The sequence below is a fragment of the Podarcis raffonei genome, chromosome 14 (genome assembly GCF_027172205.1).
Source record: "Podarcis raffonei isolate rPodRaf1 chromosome 14, rPodRaf1.pri, whole genome shotgun sequence".
NCBI lineage: Eukaryota > Metazoa > Chordata > Lepidosauria > Squamata > Lacertidae > Podarcis > Podarcis raffonei.
The window spans coordinates 29083205-29101537 of record NC_070615.1 but is presented as its reverse complement, the minus strand read 5'-3'; the positions used below and the strand labels follow the sequence as shown (position 1 = coordinate 29101537).

The window sequence follows — 18333 nt, the reverse complement described above, 5'->3', positions numbered from 1 at the left end:
GGTCAAGTGCTTTGACGTGGTAATTTTCCTCCAACAAATCTTCTGGAAACAGAGCAGGGTAGATGGGCGTGTCCTGCTGGCATCACCACCCACTGCTTTGGCAAGGGGCGGGGGTGCTAGCTGCACCTCTCCTTGGTGAAATCTCCAACTACTGAATAAATGGGGCTGCTCAACCAGCCACCCAGGCTAGCCCAGCCCGGCTATCTATAAGTGATTCCACACGTAGAATTCTAGAATTTGGGAGGGACCTCAGAGGTCATCTAATCCAAATCCCTCTAGCGAAGGAGAGTCCACCAGGGGACTCTGTTTCCTCTTACTTTGTGTTTAAAATGGCCTTTCAAAGAGCTTTTGCAACAAGAGGTGCCTGTGTCAGCCTGACCTCCAGAGCTGTTGGCATGGCACCAAAGGCCATGTGGAGGCAGTTTCCATCCACCAGGGCTGTGTTTTCAGAGGGTGGCCTTGGGATACAAATCTCAGCGTAGGCAGGAGGGCTTTTGCCTCCTTGATGCCTGCTGCTGCTCTCCTTGATGCCAAGTAAGGAGGGAAAGGATGAGTGCCCCCTCCGGTTCTTTGTGCCAGGTCCTCCCTCCCATGTCAAACAGCTGCACATGGCGGTGAACTGATTTGAGCCTGTGCTTCCTGAAAAGAGCCCAGTTTGGACCCAGTGCCTGAAACGGTACAGACACAAGGCCCAGCAAACTTATCATGGGGCTGCACCAAATACCCTTCAGTGCAGCAAACTCCTCTTATGTTCTGGTGGACACCCGCCTTATTTAATGGCTTCTGCTGTTGGACCGCTGCAAGGCCCGCCATTGGAAAAAGACCATCCTTAAGGTGGCCAGGATCAAAGCTGCTTGGGGCTTTAACCCCCCCCCCCAGCCCAGCTGGGTCCCACAAAACCAGCTTTGCAAATGCAGCGCTGGAGGGGCTCTTAGCCAGCTGGGTGGGACTGACCAGTTGGGTGACCCAAACTCGGGCAATATCAAGGGCTCCTTTCCAGCTGCCCAGTTAACCAAAGAGCTCTCTTAAAAGCCTAAAGCTGCCAGCAGTGTGCCCGAAGGCTCTCCCAGTTGCTCAATGCAATCTCTCAACAGCTCACAAATATATCTGTGTGTCCCCCCCCCCTTAATCTCTCTGTGTTCTCAACTGAACATTTCCTGGACTGTGCAAGTGATAAACGGCCGGATTAGAGGGCTGTCCCTGGCGTGTCCCATCAGAAGGGCTGAGAGCACCTTTGTCGCCACCAGAAGCAGACCTCTTGCTGCATGCTTGCTATATCGGGGCCGATAAGGGCCGCTATCCTTGAAGGTGGCTATCAGGGTGAAGAAACCAGAATAAACAGTTGTGAAATGTGCAAATGCGACTTGTGCTGAGCTGGGCACACTCTTTGCAGAAAGACTGGACCAGGCTGGAACTGAACTGCCCAAGGGTGGCTGGAGGAACATTGGAGAAGCTCAGCTCCCAATTAAAATGAAAAGTGTAAAACATGAATCGTGATTTGCAGGCGGTTGGGCTAGATGACCCCTGGAGTCCCTTCCAGCTCTACAATTCTATGATCCAGCCTTTCCCTGCAGTAATGGAAGAGCTGATGCCCTTCAGTGAGCAGTCACTAAGGATGGGTCCTGGAACAAGGCCCTCAGCTGTAGCCACCTGACTTGTTCTGCATGCTCTCTCCCCCTCTCCCTTACCTGTCCCCCAAGAACCTCATGCTGGTGTCCAAGGAATTTAGTTCCACAAGAGGCTGCAGTGGCAGGTGGAGCTTGCAGACAGCAGTGGCAACCCAAAACTGGATGGCAGCAAAGAAATCATAGAATTGCAGAGTTGTGAAGCAGCCCCAGGGTCATCTAGTCCAATCCCCTACAATGCAGGAACCCAGCTAAGGAATCCCTGATAGACAGCTATCCAACCTCTGCTTAAAAACCTCCAATGACGTGGGGTGGGATGCTTCTGTGGTCTTAAGGCAGATCCATGCTATATATTTAAAGCATATTCAATGTAAAATCTTGGTATCTGCAGTTTCTGCCTCACAGAGCTACCATTTCCAGCACCCTTAGCAAACTGTATCTGCTAGATTCTTTGGAAGAAGTAATGTACTTTAAATGTGTGTTGAATTGTAGAGTTGGAAGGGACCCGAGGGTCATCTAGTCCAACCCCCTGCAATACAGGAATATGCTTTAAAGGTATATTGTCAAAAGGCTCTATTCCCTTGAGGGTAAATCTGTTGTTCTCTCCCATGCCACCCAAATGCAGTGGCGGGCAGAATCAGAGTCTGAAGGGAGTGATGAACTCTTTCTCTTCCTCCCCATCCAGCAGGCTGCCAGGGGAGGGAGCACTGCTTGCCCATGCTGTGGGGTCTGAAATGATCACTTGACAAGGTTTTCTGTCTTAGGGAGAAGTCAAGCTACCTTGCTGGAGGTGGAGGCTTTAGATTCCCCCCTCCCACAGCCAGACTACAGTACACCCCCTCCCCCCCCAAAAGTGAAGAAACCAATCAAGACCGCAATCGAGGGCTGGCTATGGTGTGTCCTATCGGAAGTACTGAGGTCATCTTTGTCGCCGTCAGAAGCAGAGGTCCTGCTCGCTTCCCACATCAGGGCTGATAATGGCCATCATCCTAGAAAGTGGCTATCAGGGTGAAGAAACCAGAACAAACAGTTGTGGCAAAGGCAAAGGCAAGTTGTGCTGAGCTGGGCACATTCCTTGCAGAGAGACTGGGCAGGGCTGGAACTGAACCAGTCTGTGCCCAAGGGGATGTGCAGGGATGCTGGCCGCTCCTGGAGAATGTCAGCTCTACTTAAAATGGAATTCGTAAAACATTTGTGATTTCTGCTTTGCAGGGGGTTGGACTGGATGATCCTTTGGGTCTCTCCCAGCTCTACAACCCTTTGGTTCTATGAATAAAGCCAAACTGGTACCTGGGAATAATCTACTATGGGGCAGAGCCAGAAAAGAAACTGGCAAGGCCGCTGCTTCTTGTCACTTACAGCTGCGCTACAAAACCACTCAAACCTTAATCATTTGTGATCTGCAGCCTGTTCTGCATAAGGACGCCTTACCTCTCACAGACCTTGCGTGGCAGGTATCTATTTACTGCTCCTGAACCAAAAACAGCTTACTGCTCAGCAGCAACAGGCCTGAAAACAAAGATGTACACACAAAGAGCAGCCACTGCGGTCGACCCACACGCATCACGGCCCTCAGGGGGCCGCTCAAGCAGGAATGTGGCCCTTAGGAAGGAAAAGGTCTTCACTGGCTGGCAGCAGCAGTTCTTTAGGGTTTCTAGCTGCAGCCTTGCCCAGCCCCACTTGGCACTGCTGGGGACTGAACTGGGCATCCTCTGTGTTCATTGCAGGTGCCCAGTCCCTGAGCTACAACTCTTTTCTCCTTTGTCCCTGCTGAGAAGGCGGTTCTTCCTCTCTGGCAAGAGTCACAGGGGTGATTCTTAGGGGTGCTGGAGATAGAAACCTCTATCTTGACCACCTCACTAAGCTTTCCATACACAGCAGGGCTGGGGAACCTTTTTGGCCCAGTGGACCAGATCTTATCTTCCCCAATCCTGCGGGCCAACTTTGAAATGTGGGTGGGAATGCCTGCCTGTCAATCGTCTGATATCCCAGTGACATCAAGTTTAACCCACTGGGCAGACCAAGGTTGGCAGAGTGAACTTGCACTCACGTCCAGTTTGCGAGCTTCTGACGGGTATCTGGTTGGCCCCTATGACAACAGGATGCAGGACTAGATGGGCCACTGGCCTGATCCTGCAGGCTTGCCTTAGCTTCACCCAGCAGGACTGAATTCTCTGCTGATGAGTGGAGACTTCCACCTTGCCCTCTTCAGGGGTTTGAGCAGGATTTAACCACCCTCTCATCAGCTGCTTTGATTGCACGAACCAGTTTCCTGTGGGGAACTGGTGGTGGGTGCAGCCAATGCAGAACTGAACCCCACCACACTGCCCATTGAGGGGGTGTCAGTTGATGGACAGCTAGTTGTGGTTTTCATCCCTCATGGGTCAAATTAGACTGTGGCAGCTCAAGATGGCCTGTGAGCCAGAGGTCCTGTCCCCTCCCCACCATTACATAGGAACACAGACCCTGCCTTATACTTCCAGACCCTTGGCTCATCCAGTACTGTCAACCCTGACTAGCAGTGGTCCTCCAAGATTTGAGGCAGGGAGCCTAGCACAACCCTCCCTGATTTAGTTAAGTGGTGCAGCGGCCTCTGCCAATGCCCAGCCCTTTTCTGATTCAGCAACCGTTACAGGGAAAGCACCCTTTCCTTAGTTCGGAAGACTGAACCCACTTTCTCAGTCCACACACACCCACACTTGCATCCCAGCCCCACCAAACACACAAAAGCACTTCTAAAAATACACACCTGCCTTCCTTTTCCAATGTGTCAATACCAGCAAGATAAAGGCTATAATAAAGTCCCTTTCAATTACTGTTGTTTGCAGATCTTGGGCCTTGGTGTTGTTGTAAAGGCAACCCGGCCCGTCATGAGGCACCAGGTGGATTGCTGGGCAGCAGAGCACACCGGAAGCCAGCAGGAGGGATGGGCAGCAGGGAGTGGAGCACTGGCAACTCTCTGAAGTATCCTTAAAATAAGGGACCACCAATGCTGCAGAATCTTGCAGGGGGTTGTACATCCTTTACATGCCTGAGTTGCAAAGAGGCCCAGCTGATTTCTTGATCATGCAACACAAGGGCTGCATTTGGAGGCTGCTGGTCAAATAAGTTCCTCTCTACACCTCCCAAGCACCATCAGTGCTATATTCTGCTTTTGGTCAACTCTCGCAGCCACGTATTGGGCAGTGCCTGTGACGTCAATGATATCATTGGAGGCAGTATGTCTGAATACCAGTGGCCGGGAATCACAAGCAAGGAAAGAGCACTGCTGCGGCACTCGTGCCCTGCTTGCAGGCTTCCCATTGGGACATCTGGTTGGCCATTGTGAGAACGGGATGTTGGACCTTTGGTTTGATCCAGCAGGGTTCCACCATTGAGCTATGGCTCCATAACTAAATAATAATAATAATAATAATAATAATAATAATAATAATAATAATAATAATAATTTATTATTTATACCCCGCCCATCTGGCTGGGCCTCCCCAGCCACTCTGGGTGGCTTCCAAAAGAATATTAAAATACTGTGATACATCAAACATTAAAAGCAGCCGCATCGGCTGTCCAGGTTCCAAAGAACGTTCGCAAACCGGAACACTCACTTCCAGGTTTGTGGCATTCGGGAGCCAATACGTTCAAGTGGCAAGGCGTTCAACAACCAAGGTATGACTATATACAGTTTTGAAAGAACTTTGAGCAGCTCAGTCCCACCTCCAGAGATGTCTCACCATTTCCCTTGAAGGATGGTGCTTTCTATCACCACCATCCTGTCTCTCTCCCTCCCTTAACTTTTTATTGGGCTTTATAAATATCTCTCTCACCCAAACACTTGTATTTGCATACTTGGTTGTTTGAAGAATGGATCAGGCCTTTCTTGGGAAGTCTAATGGGCTTTCCAAGGATGTTGGCTTGGATATGTGACATGGGCAAGTCAACACACCCAGCTCTGCTGTGAATCAAACAAACGGCAACAAACCCACCTAAAGGTATTTGAAGCAAGCCTCCATGGCTGGTCTGGCTAGCATTTCCCCCAAGGGAGCTAGGTGGAACAGTGATGGACACTGGCCCTGGGACCATCTCCAGCTAGTAAGATCTCTGTTTACACAAGGCTGCATGCCTTCCATAGACAGTCTTCCTTTAAAGCTCTGCAAGCCATCCCTTCAATAAAGACACAGGCAGGTGCAAGCACTGAATGAGGCCTCATTAACTTGAATGAGGCACAGCAGAAATACAATCTGGGTTGTTAAAGGATTTATCCCCAGGTAAAAGGCACCCTTGGGGCAAGCCAAGCATAGAATCTTGGAGTTGGAAGGAACCGAAGGGTCATCTAGTTCAACTCCCTGCAGTGCGGGAATCTCAGCTAAAGCATCCATGACAGATGGCCATCCAACCTCTGCTTAAAAACCTCCAAGGAAGGAGAGTCCACAACCTCTCAAGGGAGACTGTTCCACTGTCGAACAGCTCTTCCTGTCAGGAAGTTCTTCCTGATGTTTAGTCAGAATCTCCTTTCTTGTAACTTGAAGCCATTGCTTTGTCCTATCCTCCAGAGCAGGAGAAAACAATCATGTTCCCTCATTCATGTGACAGCCCTTAAGATATTTGAAGATGGCTATCATATCTCCTCTCAGTCTCCTCTTTTCCAGGCTAAAGATACCCAGCTCCTTCAAGCACTCCTTGTAAGGCTTAGTTTCCAGACCCTTGATCATCTTGGTTGCCCTCCACTGCACATGTTCCAGCCTGTCAACATCTTTCTTAAATTGTGGAGCCCAGAATTCGATACAGTATTCCACATGCTGTCTGAGCAAAGCAGAATAGAGTGGTACTATTACTTCCCTTGATCTGGACACTATGCTTCTGTTGATGCAGCCTAGAATAGCTTTTTTTTTTGCTGCTGCATCACAGATCCTGGCTTGTCTTTCCCCTTCTTTCAGCCTAGGTGAGAAAATCTGCAAAGGGATTTGGTTGCTTTGTTGTTGTTTTATTATCATCATTTTCATTTTAAATAGACCTCTAGTCAAACAAAAAGGGGGGTTGCCACAATATATACCAACAAATGAAGCATAATGCAATCCCAAGAACAAACATTTCAAAACAGTACCCAGCTCAACATGACTGCTACCAAAAGCCAAAACACAACCACACGTGGATCACAAAACACAAGAGGTAAAAGCTAAGTCTTTAAGGCCTACTTAACAGTGTCAAAAGTTCCATAGTGGTGGAGCCACCATCAAGAAGGACCTGCTGTGTGTTCCTTCTAACCTGATTGTCTGTGGAGGAAGAAGCCTAAGCAGGAGCTCTGAAGTGGATCTTTAGGCAGGGGCAGGTTGATAGGGGTGCAGGCTGCCATTTAAGAATCATGGCCCCAAACTGTTTGAGGCTTTAAAGGTAATTGCCAGCACTTTAAATTGGGTCCGGAAATGAACCGGATGTCAGCAGGGAGGCTGTTCCACCAAAATTGGTGTTGCGATGCTCTGCAAACCTCCAGAGTGCCTGACCCACCAGAAGGGCTTCATCTCATCATCTCTATATAGGAGAAGGCAGCCTTTCAGATAACCTGGGCCTAAGATGTTTAGGGGCTTTGTTTACCAACAGCAAAAGCTTACATTTGCCCTGATATTATATCAGAAGCGGCGATACATGCTGGACTCGATGTACTGTGAACAAAGTCCCATTCTTTTGCAAATATTCTTGAGTCGCTGAAGCAACATTGAGGGGTGTTGCCGCTCACAATCTCTTTTGGCATACCATGCTTTCAAAATATAATTTGTATTGTTTGGTTACTGATTTACTTGTGATGCCCTCCAGCAAATATACTTCCATGTGTTCTGAATAGTAATCCCCACAATTACTTTCCTTACAATTCAAGTCAATTCAAATAAAATCTCAGCACAAGTGTTTTGGGAACTTTCCGAGGCCACGGTGCCCCATGAAGCTGGGCTGGTTCCCTTTCTTGTCGTCTAACTATTTTTAAGGACTTTTATTATTCTAACAGGACTTTGCCTCCCTGAGCAGTTGTGTTGCTTCTGAAGAGATCATTTTATCTGTGCTGCCTGCCTGCCTCCTATTGCATTTTGCTGTATCTGACTAAATATTATATTGATACTGCACTTTGTGTTTGTCTAATTCTGATCTCACTTGCTGGTAAGGCAAACAGAGTGATGTGTTAGAAAGCGTATCTATAAACAAATGAATAAGTACTCTACAACATAACGTTGGCAAAAATAATAATCAAATAATCGTTTTTTCCCATATGTTGGCTCAGAGCTATCAAACAATGGGCATTACTCATCAAGCTCTGAAACTATTGGAATAACTAGTCATGTATAAGTTTCGAATTAGTCACACAAGTGTTGAGATAGTAACATTTATTAATCTCATTAGTCATGGCCACCATTCTTCAAGATGGCATCCAAACAACCAAGATTAGAAAAAAGTGACCCAATTCATATCCTACACACCTCAGGAATGATTTTCAGTTATTTAACAAAGTTCCCTAAAATAATGCAGATGTGTGTTAGATCTGTCTTAATCTCAGGGTTGTGGGTTTGAGCCCCACATTGGGTGAAATATTCCTGCATAGCAGGGGGTTGGACTAGATGACCTGCATGGTCCCTTCCAACTCTACAATTCTATGACTGACAGGCAGGCACCTCCCATGCCCAGAGTTCAAAGCCAGCGGTGCAGGAAATGGGCGCCTGGGGGACTTGTAGAGGGGCTATTTTCCATAGCACCAAAATGTCCCTTCGCTTGTTGGGTATGCAGAACTCCTGGCAAATGGTCAGAAGAAGCTGGGACATTGCCCCAACCCAATGAGGTTAGGGATACCTGATTGTTACAGCAGAAAGAAGCGCACAGGACCTCCCCAGAGAGAGGGAAAGCACAGGGTTCCTGTGATAAGCAAAGAGGGCATTGCAGGAAGGAACTTGACTGTGCTCCCTCCTTCTTGTCTATTTAATAAGGGAGTAAAGGCAGAGATCAGTCATGAAATGTTAGCATGGCCTGAGGAAGTTCTAGAACCCATATTAGGAGGTGCTTTGCTTAGTTCCTCCAAGCTATACCAGGACTTCCTTGGAGACTCTTTTCCAGGCTGAGTCACGGATGAGCGAAGGCTTTAATGCAGAGCACCAAATTGGACAGGAAATCAACAGAGTTGTTTTTGTCTACCTCCTGCTCTCTGGGAGAGATAAGGCATTGCCAAAGGGCATAAACAGTTGGCAGGGAGAGTGCGTCCTACTCCTTACCGACTGTACCTACCTGTTTTCTTACAGTGTGTACCAGCTGGTGGGCAGCACTGAATTCATTTCTTTATCTCTAAATAAGGAAGCCTCACCACCACCTAAAATCTTTCTGGCTGCCAGAATGCCCACTTCCCTACTGACCAAATAACTTACTTGTTGATAAATGCTTCATTGGACAATTCTGAAAGATGGTAACTCTCAGAATGGAGTTTTTGTGGGCCTGTCTGAATATTCATGTATAGCTTTGCTTCTAATTGCATGTATCTCTGCCCTGTGACATTTGGGTGAAAGGAAAACTAGAAATATGGTAGGAAAATAAGTAAATACACAATAATGGTGGTTTCTCAATCTCTTAAGCTTTGGTGAATCCTTTTCGCATTGAATACCTTCTGAAGGACACCTGTGTGAGGACCATAGAGCATCTGCAGGGGGAAGATCTGGCATGGTGAGCTGGCAGCCTGTAGGCCAAGCCTGACTTGGCAACACAGCAGTCCCTTTTCTCTGGACTGTGACCTCTCCTCCTGGGTCTACATCTCCTCCTCCTTTGTTTGTGTGATATGGGATGGAGATGCCCAGAGTGCCTTTGACTTCTTGCTAACATTCTGGTAGCTAACATTATTCTTGCTAACATTCTGGCAGCTACACTTATCTTCCCAATGCCGTAATTTTCCAAATACTTACAAAAGATACAATTGGGGGTAACCTGAGATATGAAGCAGAAAAGCCAGGTGCCACCCCCTTCCCCAACCTGGCTGCCCTCCAGATGTTTTGGACTACAACTCCCATTGCAAGCAAGCACAACTTGTGGCATTGCACAGCATCGCCACAGATCACGAGGCATAAAAACAGAAAAGCCTGCTGGATCAGGCCAAAGGGGACCCAGCATCCTGTTCTCCCAGTGGCCAAACAGATGCCCCAATGGGAAGCCTGCAAGCAGAATTTGAGGACAAGATCACTCTCCCGTCCTGTGGTTTCCAGCAGCTGGCATGCCTGCTAAGGCCTTAGCCTAAAGGTCCAGCATCCTGAGAGCCCAACATGAGACAGCCTTAACTCTGCTCTTAAACCAGCAGGGTTAATTTTTAAATCACAAAATGGGTTGTGGCCCAGATGCATCCGAAAAGAGTCTCCTGTGCTCTGAGCTGCACACTTCAGGAGAAGCTCAACCAGGATGTGGGGTGGGGGTGGGCAGCTGAAGTTCAAGGGAAGCTTGTCTCCTCAGTGTGCTCCTCAAAGGTCCCCTTGGGCCTAAATCTCCAGCTGGGAAGGCAGGGAGCAGGCCAATGAACAAGTAAACACCACCCACGGTGAAAGGCCGAGCCTGCTGCCTCTCCTCCCTCTGTTTCCACTTGCGTTGGCAAAGCTGTTTATCTCAGCAGCTCTTTTGTGATCTGCTTGGATCACCCGGGCGCCCTGCTGAGTGCCAGTGGTGGTACTGATTCTGGGACTTGACAACCACCTGCCCTCCCTGTTCTTCATCTTGGCATTTGCCTCTTCCCCTTGACCTGTGCCAAAGGGATTGAGAAGGCAAATATTTGCCCAGGAGAGAGCTGGCAGCTTCCCTGTCCAGCAAGATCCCAGCTGTTGAGAAGAACGGCGGCCGCTGTCAACAGCAATAACGCACCTGGCTTGCTTTGAAGAGAGGGCTTCTCACCAGGGCTGGGGCAGAGAGGAAGGGTCCTGCCCATGTCCTGTAGCTTCCTCAGAGGAGAAGGCAGGGATCAGGTGCACAAACAGCTTGTGGAAATAACAAAACGAGCACCTGTAACTATCTGCATGCCTAGCCAGCCCCCAACTAAAAATGTTTTTAAAAGTAAGAAGGCAAAAAAGGCTCTGATGCTGACATGGGGCCTGTTTGCTGCTCTGGGTCATCATTTGGGGGCCCTGGACTCTGGCCCTGAGGTCCACTTGTAGCTGCACCCCCATGGATGTGAAGAGGCAAGGGAGAGATGCTGGTCTGAGATGAACTGAAAAGACTGACCCAACATTAGTCAAATTTGCATCCAAATCACTTGTTGTAAACAGTACTTCTCAGCCTAATTTCATACAGGTGACAAGGTGGGGAGGGGGGGAACAGGGTGAAAAGGGTGAAAAGGGGTGGCCTAGAGAGAGAAAAGTGGGGTTCCCTGCCCACAGTAGCTCTGGCCCTGCCCATGGCTGGATTCAACCCTGCCCATTGCCACTACATGACCCCCAACAGTTCCCTGAGGGGATGTAGCTCTCAGCAGCAAACAAAAGTCCCTTTCCATTAGGATAAATCAACATGGCTTGTGGTCTACTGCAGCCTACTGCAGGCTAGGGTTCCCCAAGTGTTTGGGGTTTGTATCCAAGACCATAGGATGCTGGAGCAGGTGAGAGTTTGTCCAAAACGTATGGAGGGGGCTGGTTGGCAAATGTGAACACTTCTGGTCATCTCATTATTGTGGAGATGGAAACAGTTCAGAAAAAGGCAAGCAAAATGATTGAGAGGGTGGAGCAACTCCCCTATGAAGAAAGGTTGCCGCCCAGGGGACTTTTTAGGTTAGAGAAAAGGGGGATTAAAAAGTGACATGATCGAAGTTTATAAAATTATGCTGGGTATGGAGGAAGTGGCTATAGAAAAGCTATTTTTCTCCTTCTCTCATAACATTTAAATCTCAGTGGGGAAACCCAAGGAAGCTGAATGCTGGAAGATTCAGGAGAGATAAAAGAAAGTCCTTCTTCACACAGTGCAGAGTTAAACCACAAAACCATGGATTGCTGAATATTGCTTTATTCAATATAAGTTGTTTATTTTAAAGTTACTTTTTTGTATTGGATCTGATTGTTATTAGGTGTGTGATCTTTGCTGTCTATTTTGTTGTTTCTTCAGCTTGTAAACCGCCTTGTGTCCAGTAATAGAGAAAGGCGGGATACAAATTAAAAGTGGAATGCAATTAAACATGCTCCCATAGGAGGCAGTGCTGGCCACATGGCTTTAAAGGGCAGCAATACAAATTTGTGAAGAGGGCAATCAATGGCGACTAGCCACGATGGCTATGCTGTCCCTCCATGGGTCATAGGAATGGATAGTGTTCTTGGGCTCAAATCCTACTTGTGGTTTTTCCTCTGGGGCACCTGCTTGACCCCTGTGAGAACAGGATGCTGGACTAGATGGGCCATGATCCAGCAGATGCTCATCTTACCTTCTTAATGCTGGTACAGTATAAGAAAACCCTGCCCCGTGTTTATGATTTCTACCAGGACAAGAGACTTTGCCACCCAAGTGACAGTGGCACCTCTGGTTGGTCGCAGCTATCAAGCCAGACTTTGGTACTCGCAGCAAAGGGGACAGAGCCACACAGCTGCCAGGCGTGGACCACATCTGGGGGTGGTGGGTGGGGTGGGTGTTACAGAACCTTTGCTCCCTTCAGAAGTAGGGGAGAGGTTGTGGACCGAAGCCCAGGCAAGGAGCTCCCCCTCAGCATGAGATGTGTACACAAGGCCAGACAGGAAAATATCAAGCCACCTCCCACTTGGCAAATAAATTTGTGTGTGGACAACGCACTTCGTCTCCCGAGGGCTCAGCGAAAGAAACATCCTTTTGTAAACCAAAACAATGCATTATCTGTCAGCAGGAAACAAATAAACCAAGCACAGGTATCGCTGGCCAAAGTACAGGTATTCTGTTCTGCAACGTTCCCATGGGATACCTCAGTGAAGGAGGACTCTCTGGGTTTTAAACAGAGGTTGGATTCAGGTTGGAGCCAGTGTGGTGTAGTGGTTAAGAGCAGTAGTCTCGTAATCTGGGGAACCGGGTTCACTTCCCCGCTCCTCCACATGCACCTGCTGGGTGACCTTGGGCCAGTCACACTTCTCTGAAGTCTCTCAGCCTCACTCACCTCACAGAGTGTTTGTTGTGGGGGAGGAAGGGAAAGGAGAATGTTAGCCACTTTGAGACTCCTTCGGGTAGTGATAAAGCGGGATATCAAATCCAAACTCTTCTTCTTCTTCTTTTGCAGGGGGTTGGACTTGATGACCCTTGGGGTCATTCCCAGCTCTACAATTCTACAATCCTACGGGGGGCGACCAGTGGGCCACAGACCCCAGTTATGGAACTTCTGGAATAGCTAAGACACAGCCTCCTCTCCTGTACCTCCACCCTCCCAGCCACTTTGAGGTGGGAAATCACAACCAACTAGCAATAATACATAAGAAATAGTTTAAAATATTATCGGGTGTCCTGGCTCTGCACAGCTCCACAACATCCTCTGCAGCCAAATCCTCAGAAAGGTTTTCTGATGTGTCCATGCTGGGTATGAAAAGGGTCATTTGCTTGGGGTCCAATGACGTTGCATTTGTAGCTCAAAGCTTCCCTCCTTCTTCTGGAGTGATGTTCTATATAAAAGACTTGTTGCTGACCTATATTCCAAAAAGAATCAAAATACTATAAAAGACAATAAAATACTATAAAAGGCAATAAAAACAATTAAAAAGTAGCTGTAAAGACATCATAAAAATAAACAAGCAAAGCAACAGAGGGATGCACATCATGTAGGTCAGGGTCAAGTCATTTCCAGAAACAAAACACCGGTTTATTGCACAATGAAATGGTGGGGAAGTGGGTCAGTTCCTTCTCCCCAGCCAACTCCTCTGCCTTCACGTGCATCATCCTCAGAAAATTTGGTAACCTGAGGAAGAACTCCCAGATGCAATAGGTGCAGGTGGAATTGCAGGAGGAGGTGGGGAAGACTAGGAAATCTGAATCCCCAAGGCAGTCATGTGACAGCTGCCAATCATTCCAACCTCCTGCAACCACCAGGTTTCCTTTTCCAGCTATCAGCTGCTGGCAGATTGGCTGTGATTCCAGCGTTGCAGGGGTTTGGACTAGATAACCCTTTGAATCTCTTCCAACTTGACAATTCTATAGTATTATGAGAGCCACTTCCCTGCCTGCTCCTTTTCCCTGTGCCCCCACCCCAACCCTGCAGAGTTTATGCAAGCCTTCCCCATCCTAGGGCCATTATGCTGTGAGCTGTCATCCAAAACAGCTGGAGGCCATCAGGCTGGCCCATGCCAAGGGCTTGGCATCTCCCTCTCTGTTTGACTTCCCAGGGCCTCTTCAAAGGCTCTGGCTTTCTAATCCCAAACCCAAACAGGGTGGGTCAGCCCAAGTGAATGACAGCTTTCCCAGCGAAAGTGATTCAGCCGTAGCAGAGCAACCATTGTTCTTCAGAACAACAAGAGAGGAAGGGTTGATCTGCTCCAGTGAAGGAGGTGGTCATGGCTGAGCAGGTTCTGGCCTGTTTGAGCCATAAGAGTTCATTGTACCCTAGAGGGCGGATGGTGGCAGGTGCACACTGTAATGTTAAGGACCTTCCTTCTCTGTACTAAACAAAGAGATTTCAGGAAGAAGGGAAGCAGAATTTGCACCCTTTCCTTTTCCTAGCAAGCTCTCTGCTGCTGTATAGCAATGAAGGCTTTGGTGCGTTGGCTCACACCGTCCAATCCAAATCATTTAAAGTTTTATTTTCCCCCAGGGGGGACCCTCTCCCCACACCCCCAGGAGCCCTCAAACAGGACTACAAGGCTCCTGTTCAAGGCTGGATGGAAGCCTGAATAGGAACACACTTGTTAGAGAATGGGCTTTTACTGCAACTTTGCTGATGGCAGTGGTGGCTGGTCCATTGGGGCAAATGGGACATGGCCCCACAACTTCAGCTTCGACTCCTCCAAGCTGTGCTGCCTTCTTACGACCAGTCCAGGGGGTAGCCTGGCTGTCAACTACCTCCTCCTTAAGGATGGGGCCAGCGGTGGGGGAAAGTAGAATTAATTGGCTCTGTCTATCACTGACACTAGCTATTGTTGGCTGCCCCACCAGCTCTGCCTAGTAGGCACCAGGCACCACTGGCTGCAGGTCCCCACTTCTTTTCATTATTGGCTGGAGGTGCACAATGGGTTGGACCTGACTGCAGACAACCTCCCATCCAAGTCTAACACCAGCCGCTGAATTGCATCATTTTGTTGGGAGGGGGTACAGATGAATGGTTCCAGAAACCATCAGAGTGGGGCAGCTTTTAAAAGGTTTTTTTGTGGGGAGGGGAAGCAAGGGAGGGGATGTGAAACACACTCTTCCTTTGCCAGAGGTAGTATGGCAGGGCAGGACAAAATGCACCTTCCCTGTAGCTCTGGTAGGACTCTGAGGACAGCCTGACAAAGCATCACTTTTCAGTTAAGACGACTTTGCAGCTCCTGGCACTGGCATCTCTAAGCACCCCCTGTTCCTGTCCCAGTAAACCTGACCCAGTTTCTCATCCCAGGACTCTACAAATGTTTTCCTTCTGAGCACTCCAAGTCAAGATTGTTGGCAGAAGGGAAGTTTTCCATCTGCAGATAACTCCCTTCCCAGGGAATTAATTTTTCTGCCTTGAGAGGCTGAGATGCCACACATGCCCCAGGCTTTCTTGGCCACTGCAGCTAATAAATAAATACATTTCGAAAGAATTGCAGTGTAAGACCAAGTCTGTCTGTTTCCCCTTGCACTATAGGAGGAGAAAATGTTGGCCAAAACTGGACAAAGGCTCACTCCTTGCACTGAGGGTGGGGAGGGGAGATGCTGGTGGCGTCCAAGCTTACAGTCACTCAGAGAGCACGATGGGCATAGCCAAGGGGCCCAGATCAAATAAATAAATAAAAATACTTAACTGAGGTTCTGCTCCCCCCAGCATGAAGCCTGCCCCCTAACATAAATCCTGGCTATGCCTATGGACAGCACCCAGGGGTCAAGTCCCTCCTCTACCAGAAACTGACACCAAAATTTAAACCACACTCACACCAGATCCTGGGAACTGTAGGTTGTTAAGGGTGCTAGGAATTGTAGTTTTGTAAGGGGTGGCGCTGTGGGTTAAACCACAGAGCCTAGGGCTTGCTGATCAGAAGGTCAGCAGTTCGAATTCCCGTGATGGGGTGAGCTCCCATTGCTCAGTCCCAGCTCCTGCCAACCTAGCAGTTTGAAAGCACGTCAAAGTGCAAGTAGATAAATAGATACCACTCCGGCGGGAAGGTAAACGGCATTTCCATGCACTGCTGTGGTTCACCAGAAATGGCTTAGTTATGCTGGCCACGTGATCTGGAAGCTGTACGCCGGCTCCCTCGGCCAATAAAGCGAGATGAGCGCCACAACCCCAGAGTCGTCTATGACTGGACCTAATGGTCAGGGGTCCCTTTACCTTTACCTAAGGGGTAAGTTACAGGAGTTGGGGGTGCTTTAAATGTACCATGTGTGTGCAGCCTGTATGCAGCTTTGGGTATTATTAGTACTGTAATAAGTTCTTTGGTGTGTTCAAAGTGCTTTGCCTACGAAAGCAAGCTTCCCAACACCTTTGTAAGGTGGGCCAGTGACACACCCCTGTTGCAGATACAGGGGGCTAATGCTGAGAGAATACCCATTATTTGTGGCGAACAGGATTTATATCTTGCTTAAATCATCCATCACCTCAAAGTGCTTGGAAGTGATTTGCTGTGACAAAAACTGCCTCAGTCTGCTGCAATCTGTAAAAAAACAACAACCAGAAGAGAGGCTTACCCTAGAAGTCTGCTGTGCAGGATAGGGGAAACCACGCAGCGAAGTCCTTTTGCCAATGCTGAGAAGCCCCTTAGCGCGTGCTCGGCTCCCAGGGTGCGGAGCCTTCCGGGGCGCGCCCGCGAGGCAAACAATTGCCCGGGCTGGCGGGCGGCCAGCAGGCAGCCCCTCCCACCGCAGACCGGCCCGCCTGAGCCCCTCCTCCGACTGTTCGATTGGCCGCGGGCTGCAGTCGCAGCAGATAAAGCGGACGCCCCGTCCTAGCAGACCGACCAGAGATAAACAGCTCCACAATGTCGCTAAAGCCAGAGGCCCGGGTGCGCTTGGTGTTCTTGGGCGCAGCGGGCGTGGGAAAGACAGCGCTGATCCGCCGCTTCCTGCACGACGCCTTCGAGGCCCGCCACCGTCGCACCGTGGAGGAACTGCACGTGCTGGAGTTGGACCTGGAGCCACCGGGCCCGGCGCTGCGCCTCCGACTGGAGCTGCTGGACACGAGCGGCAGCTACAGCTTCCCGGCCATGCGCCGCCTCTGCATCCAACACGGCGACGTCTTCGCCCTCGTCTACTCGCCCCACGAGCCGGGCTCCTTCGAGGAGCTGCAGCGGCTGCGCGATGAGATCCTGGAAGCCAAGCCCGGCGCCCCGGTCCGCCTCGTGGTGGTCGCCAACAAGTCCGACTTGGGCCCGGCCGCCGGCAACAGCGACCGCCTGGCCGCCGCCACAGTGCAGCGCGAGTGGGGCGCTCGCCACGTCGAGGCGTCGGCCAAGCAGGGCTGCAACGTGGTCGGGCTCTTCCAGGAGCTGCTGGGCCAAGTCGACGTGCTCAGCGGGCGCCTCAGTCCGGCCCTCCGGCGCCGCTCCATCCCCGACCCGCTGGCCAAGGAACCGACGGCGTCCACGCGGCGACGCCCGAGCAAGAGCCCCAACTGCGCCATCTGCTAGCCGGAGCGTCGGAGGAAGCCCAGCGGCCGCTGCGGCGCCCCTTTCCTCGTAGGCAGCCGACGGGGCGGCCGAGGAAGCGAATGTCGTCGAGCACGAGTGAAGCAGGAGGAAAAAACGGAGCGCGTTTGCGAGCCATGCAGAGACGCCTCTCCCCGGTGGGTTGAGGCTAGGGGATCGAGTCCCAAAAGACACACACACGTCCAACCCGGCGGGACGACAGAAGCAAGTGCCCTTGTTTTGCATCTGGCGCCCCCGCGGCGGACTGCGCACTTGCCCCCACTTGCGTCTCGGAGCGCAAGAGTTCCGGCTCGAGGGAAGGACACACCCCTTTGTGCCAAGCTGCCTGGCCATCGAGGTGGCCCGTTCCAGGACATGGACTCTTCCGAGCCTGCTCTTGGCAAGCGGGTGGGGGCGCTCTCTTCCAGAAGCCTGGCCTCGGACAGAGCCCAACAGGAGACTCCGGAGGCAGGACTTCTGCAGGAAACCTGGGTGCCTGGCACTCAGTTCCAGCTGGCTGTTTCCAAGGCATTGTCCACTTGCCTGTTCTTGGCTTGTGTAGGGTGGAAACAGTACTTACTGCTGTACCTTAACAGCATTGCTGGCTGGGGGCTGATCCATTAGGATGGAGTATGGAGTTTGGGTTGGCGGGACAGAGTGCTTGCACCTATGCTTGTTTATTTAAAGACGATTCTGAACTTGAAGGAATGTGACTTGTTTTTTATAATACAGTATGTAATCCTGTTTTGGAGAATAAACTGTTACTCCCTAGTTTCATAGTGCTGTGGTGAACCAAGTGGGTGGGCCATCTGAGTCGGGAACTGGGGGTGGGGGACCACACAGAGGCCAGCTCAGGAACAGATCACAAGGTCCCAGGTCCAGTCCTCAGTGTCTGAAACCCCAGAGAGCCAATGCTGCGAGTCAGTGTAGACCAAGCACCCACAAACTCGGCCCTCCAGCTGTTTTGGGACTACAACTCCCATCATCCCTAGCTA

The 18333-nt window shown here is 50.0% G+C and overlaps 1 protein-coding gene across 1 annotated transcript; it reads left to right on the top strand.

Annotated features, from left to right (window-relative positions):
- Positions 1-16460: 16460 nt before the first annotated feature.
- LOC128401779 (ras-related protein Rap-2c-like) lies at positions 16461-17464 on the top strand. Its single transcript, XM_053365229.1, has one exon. It carries the CDS (start codon positions 16694-16696, stop codon positions 17339-17341), a length of 648 nt encoding a protein of 215 aa, XP_053221204.1. The 5' UTR covers positions 16461-16693; the 3' UTR covers positions 17342-17464.
- The last annotated feature ends 869 nt before the right edge of the window (positions 17465-18333 follow it).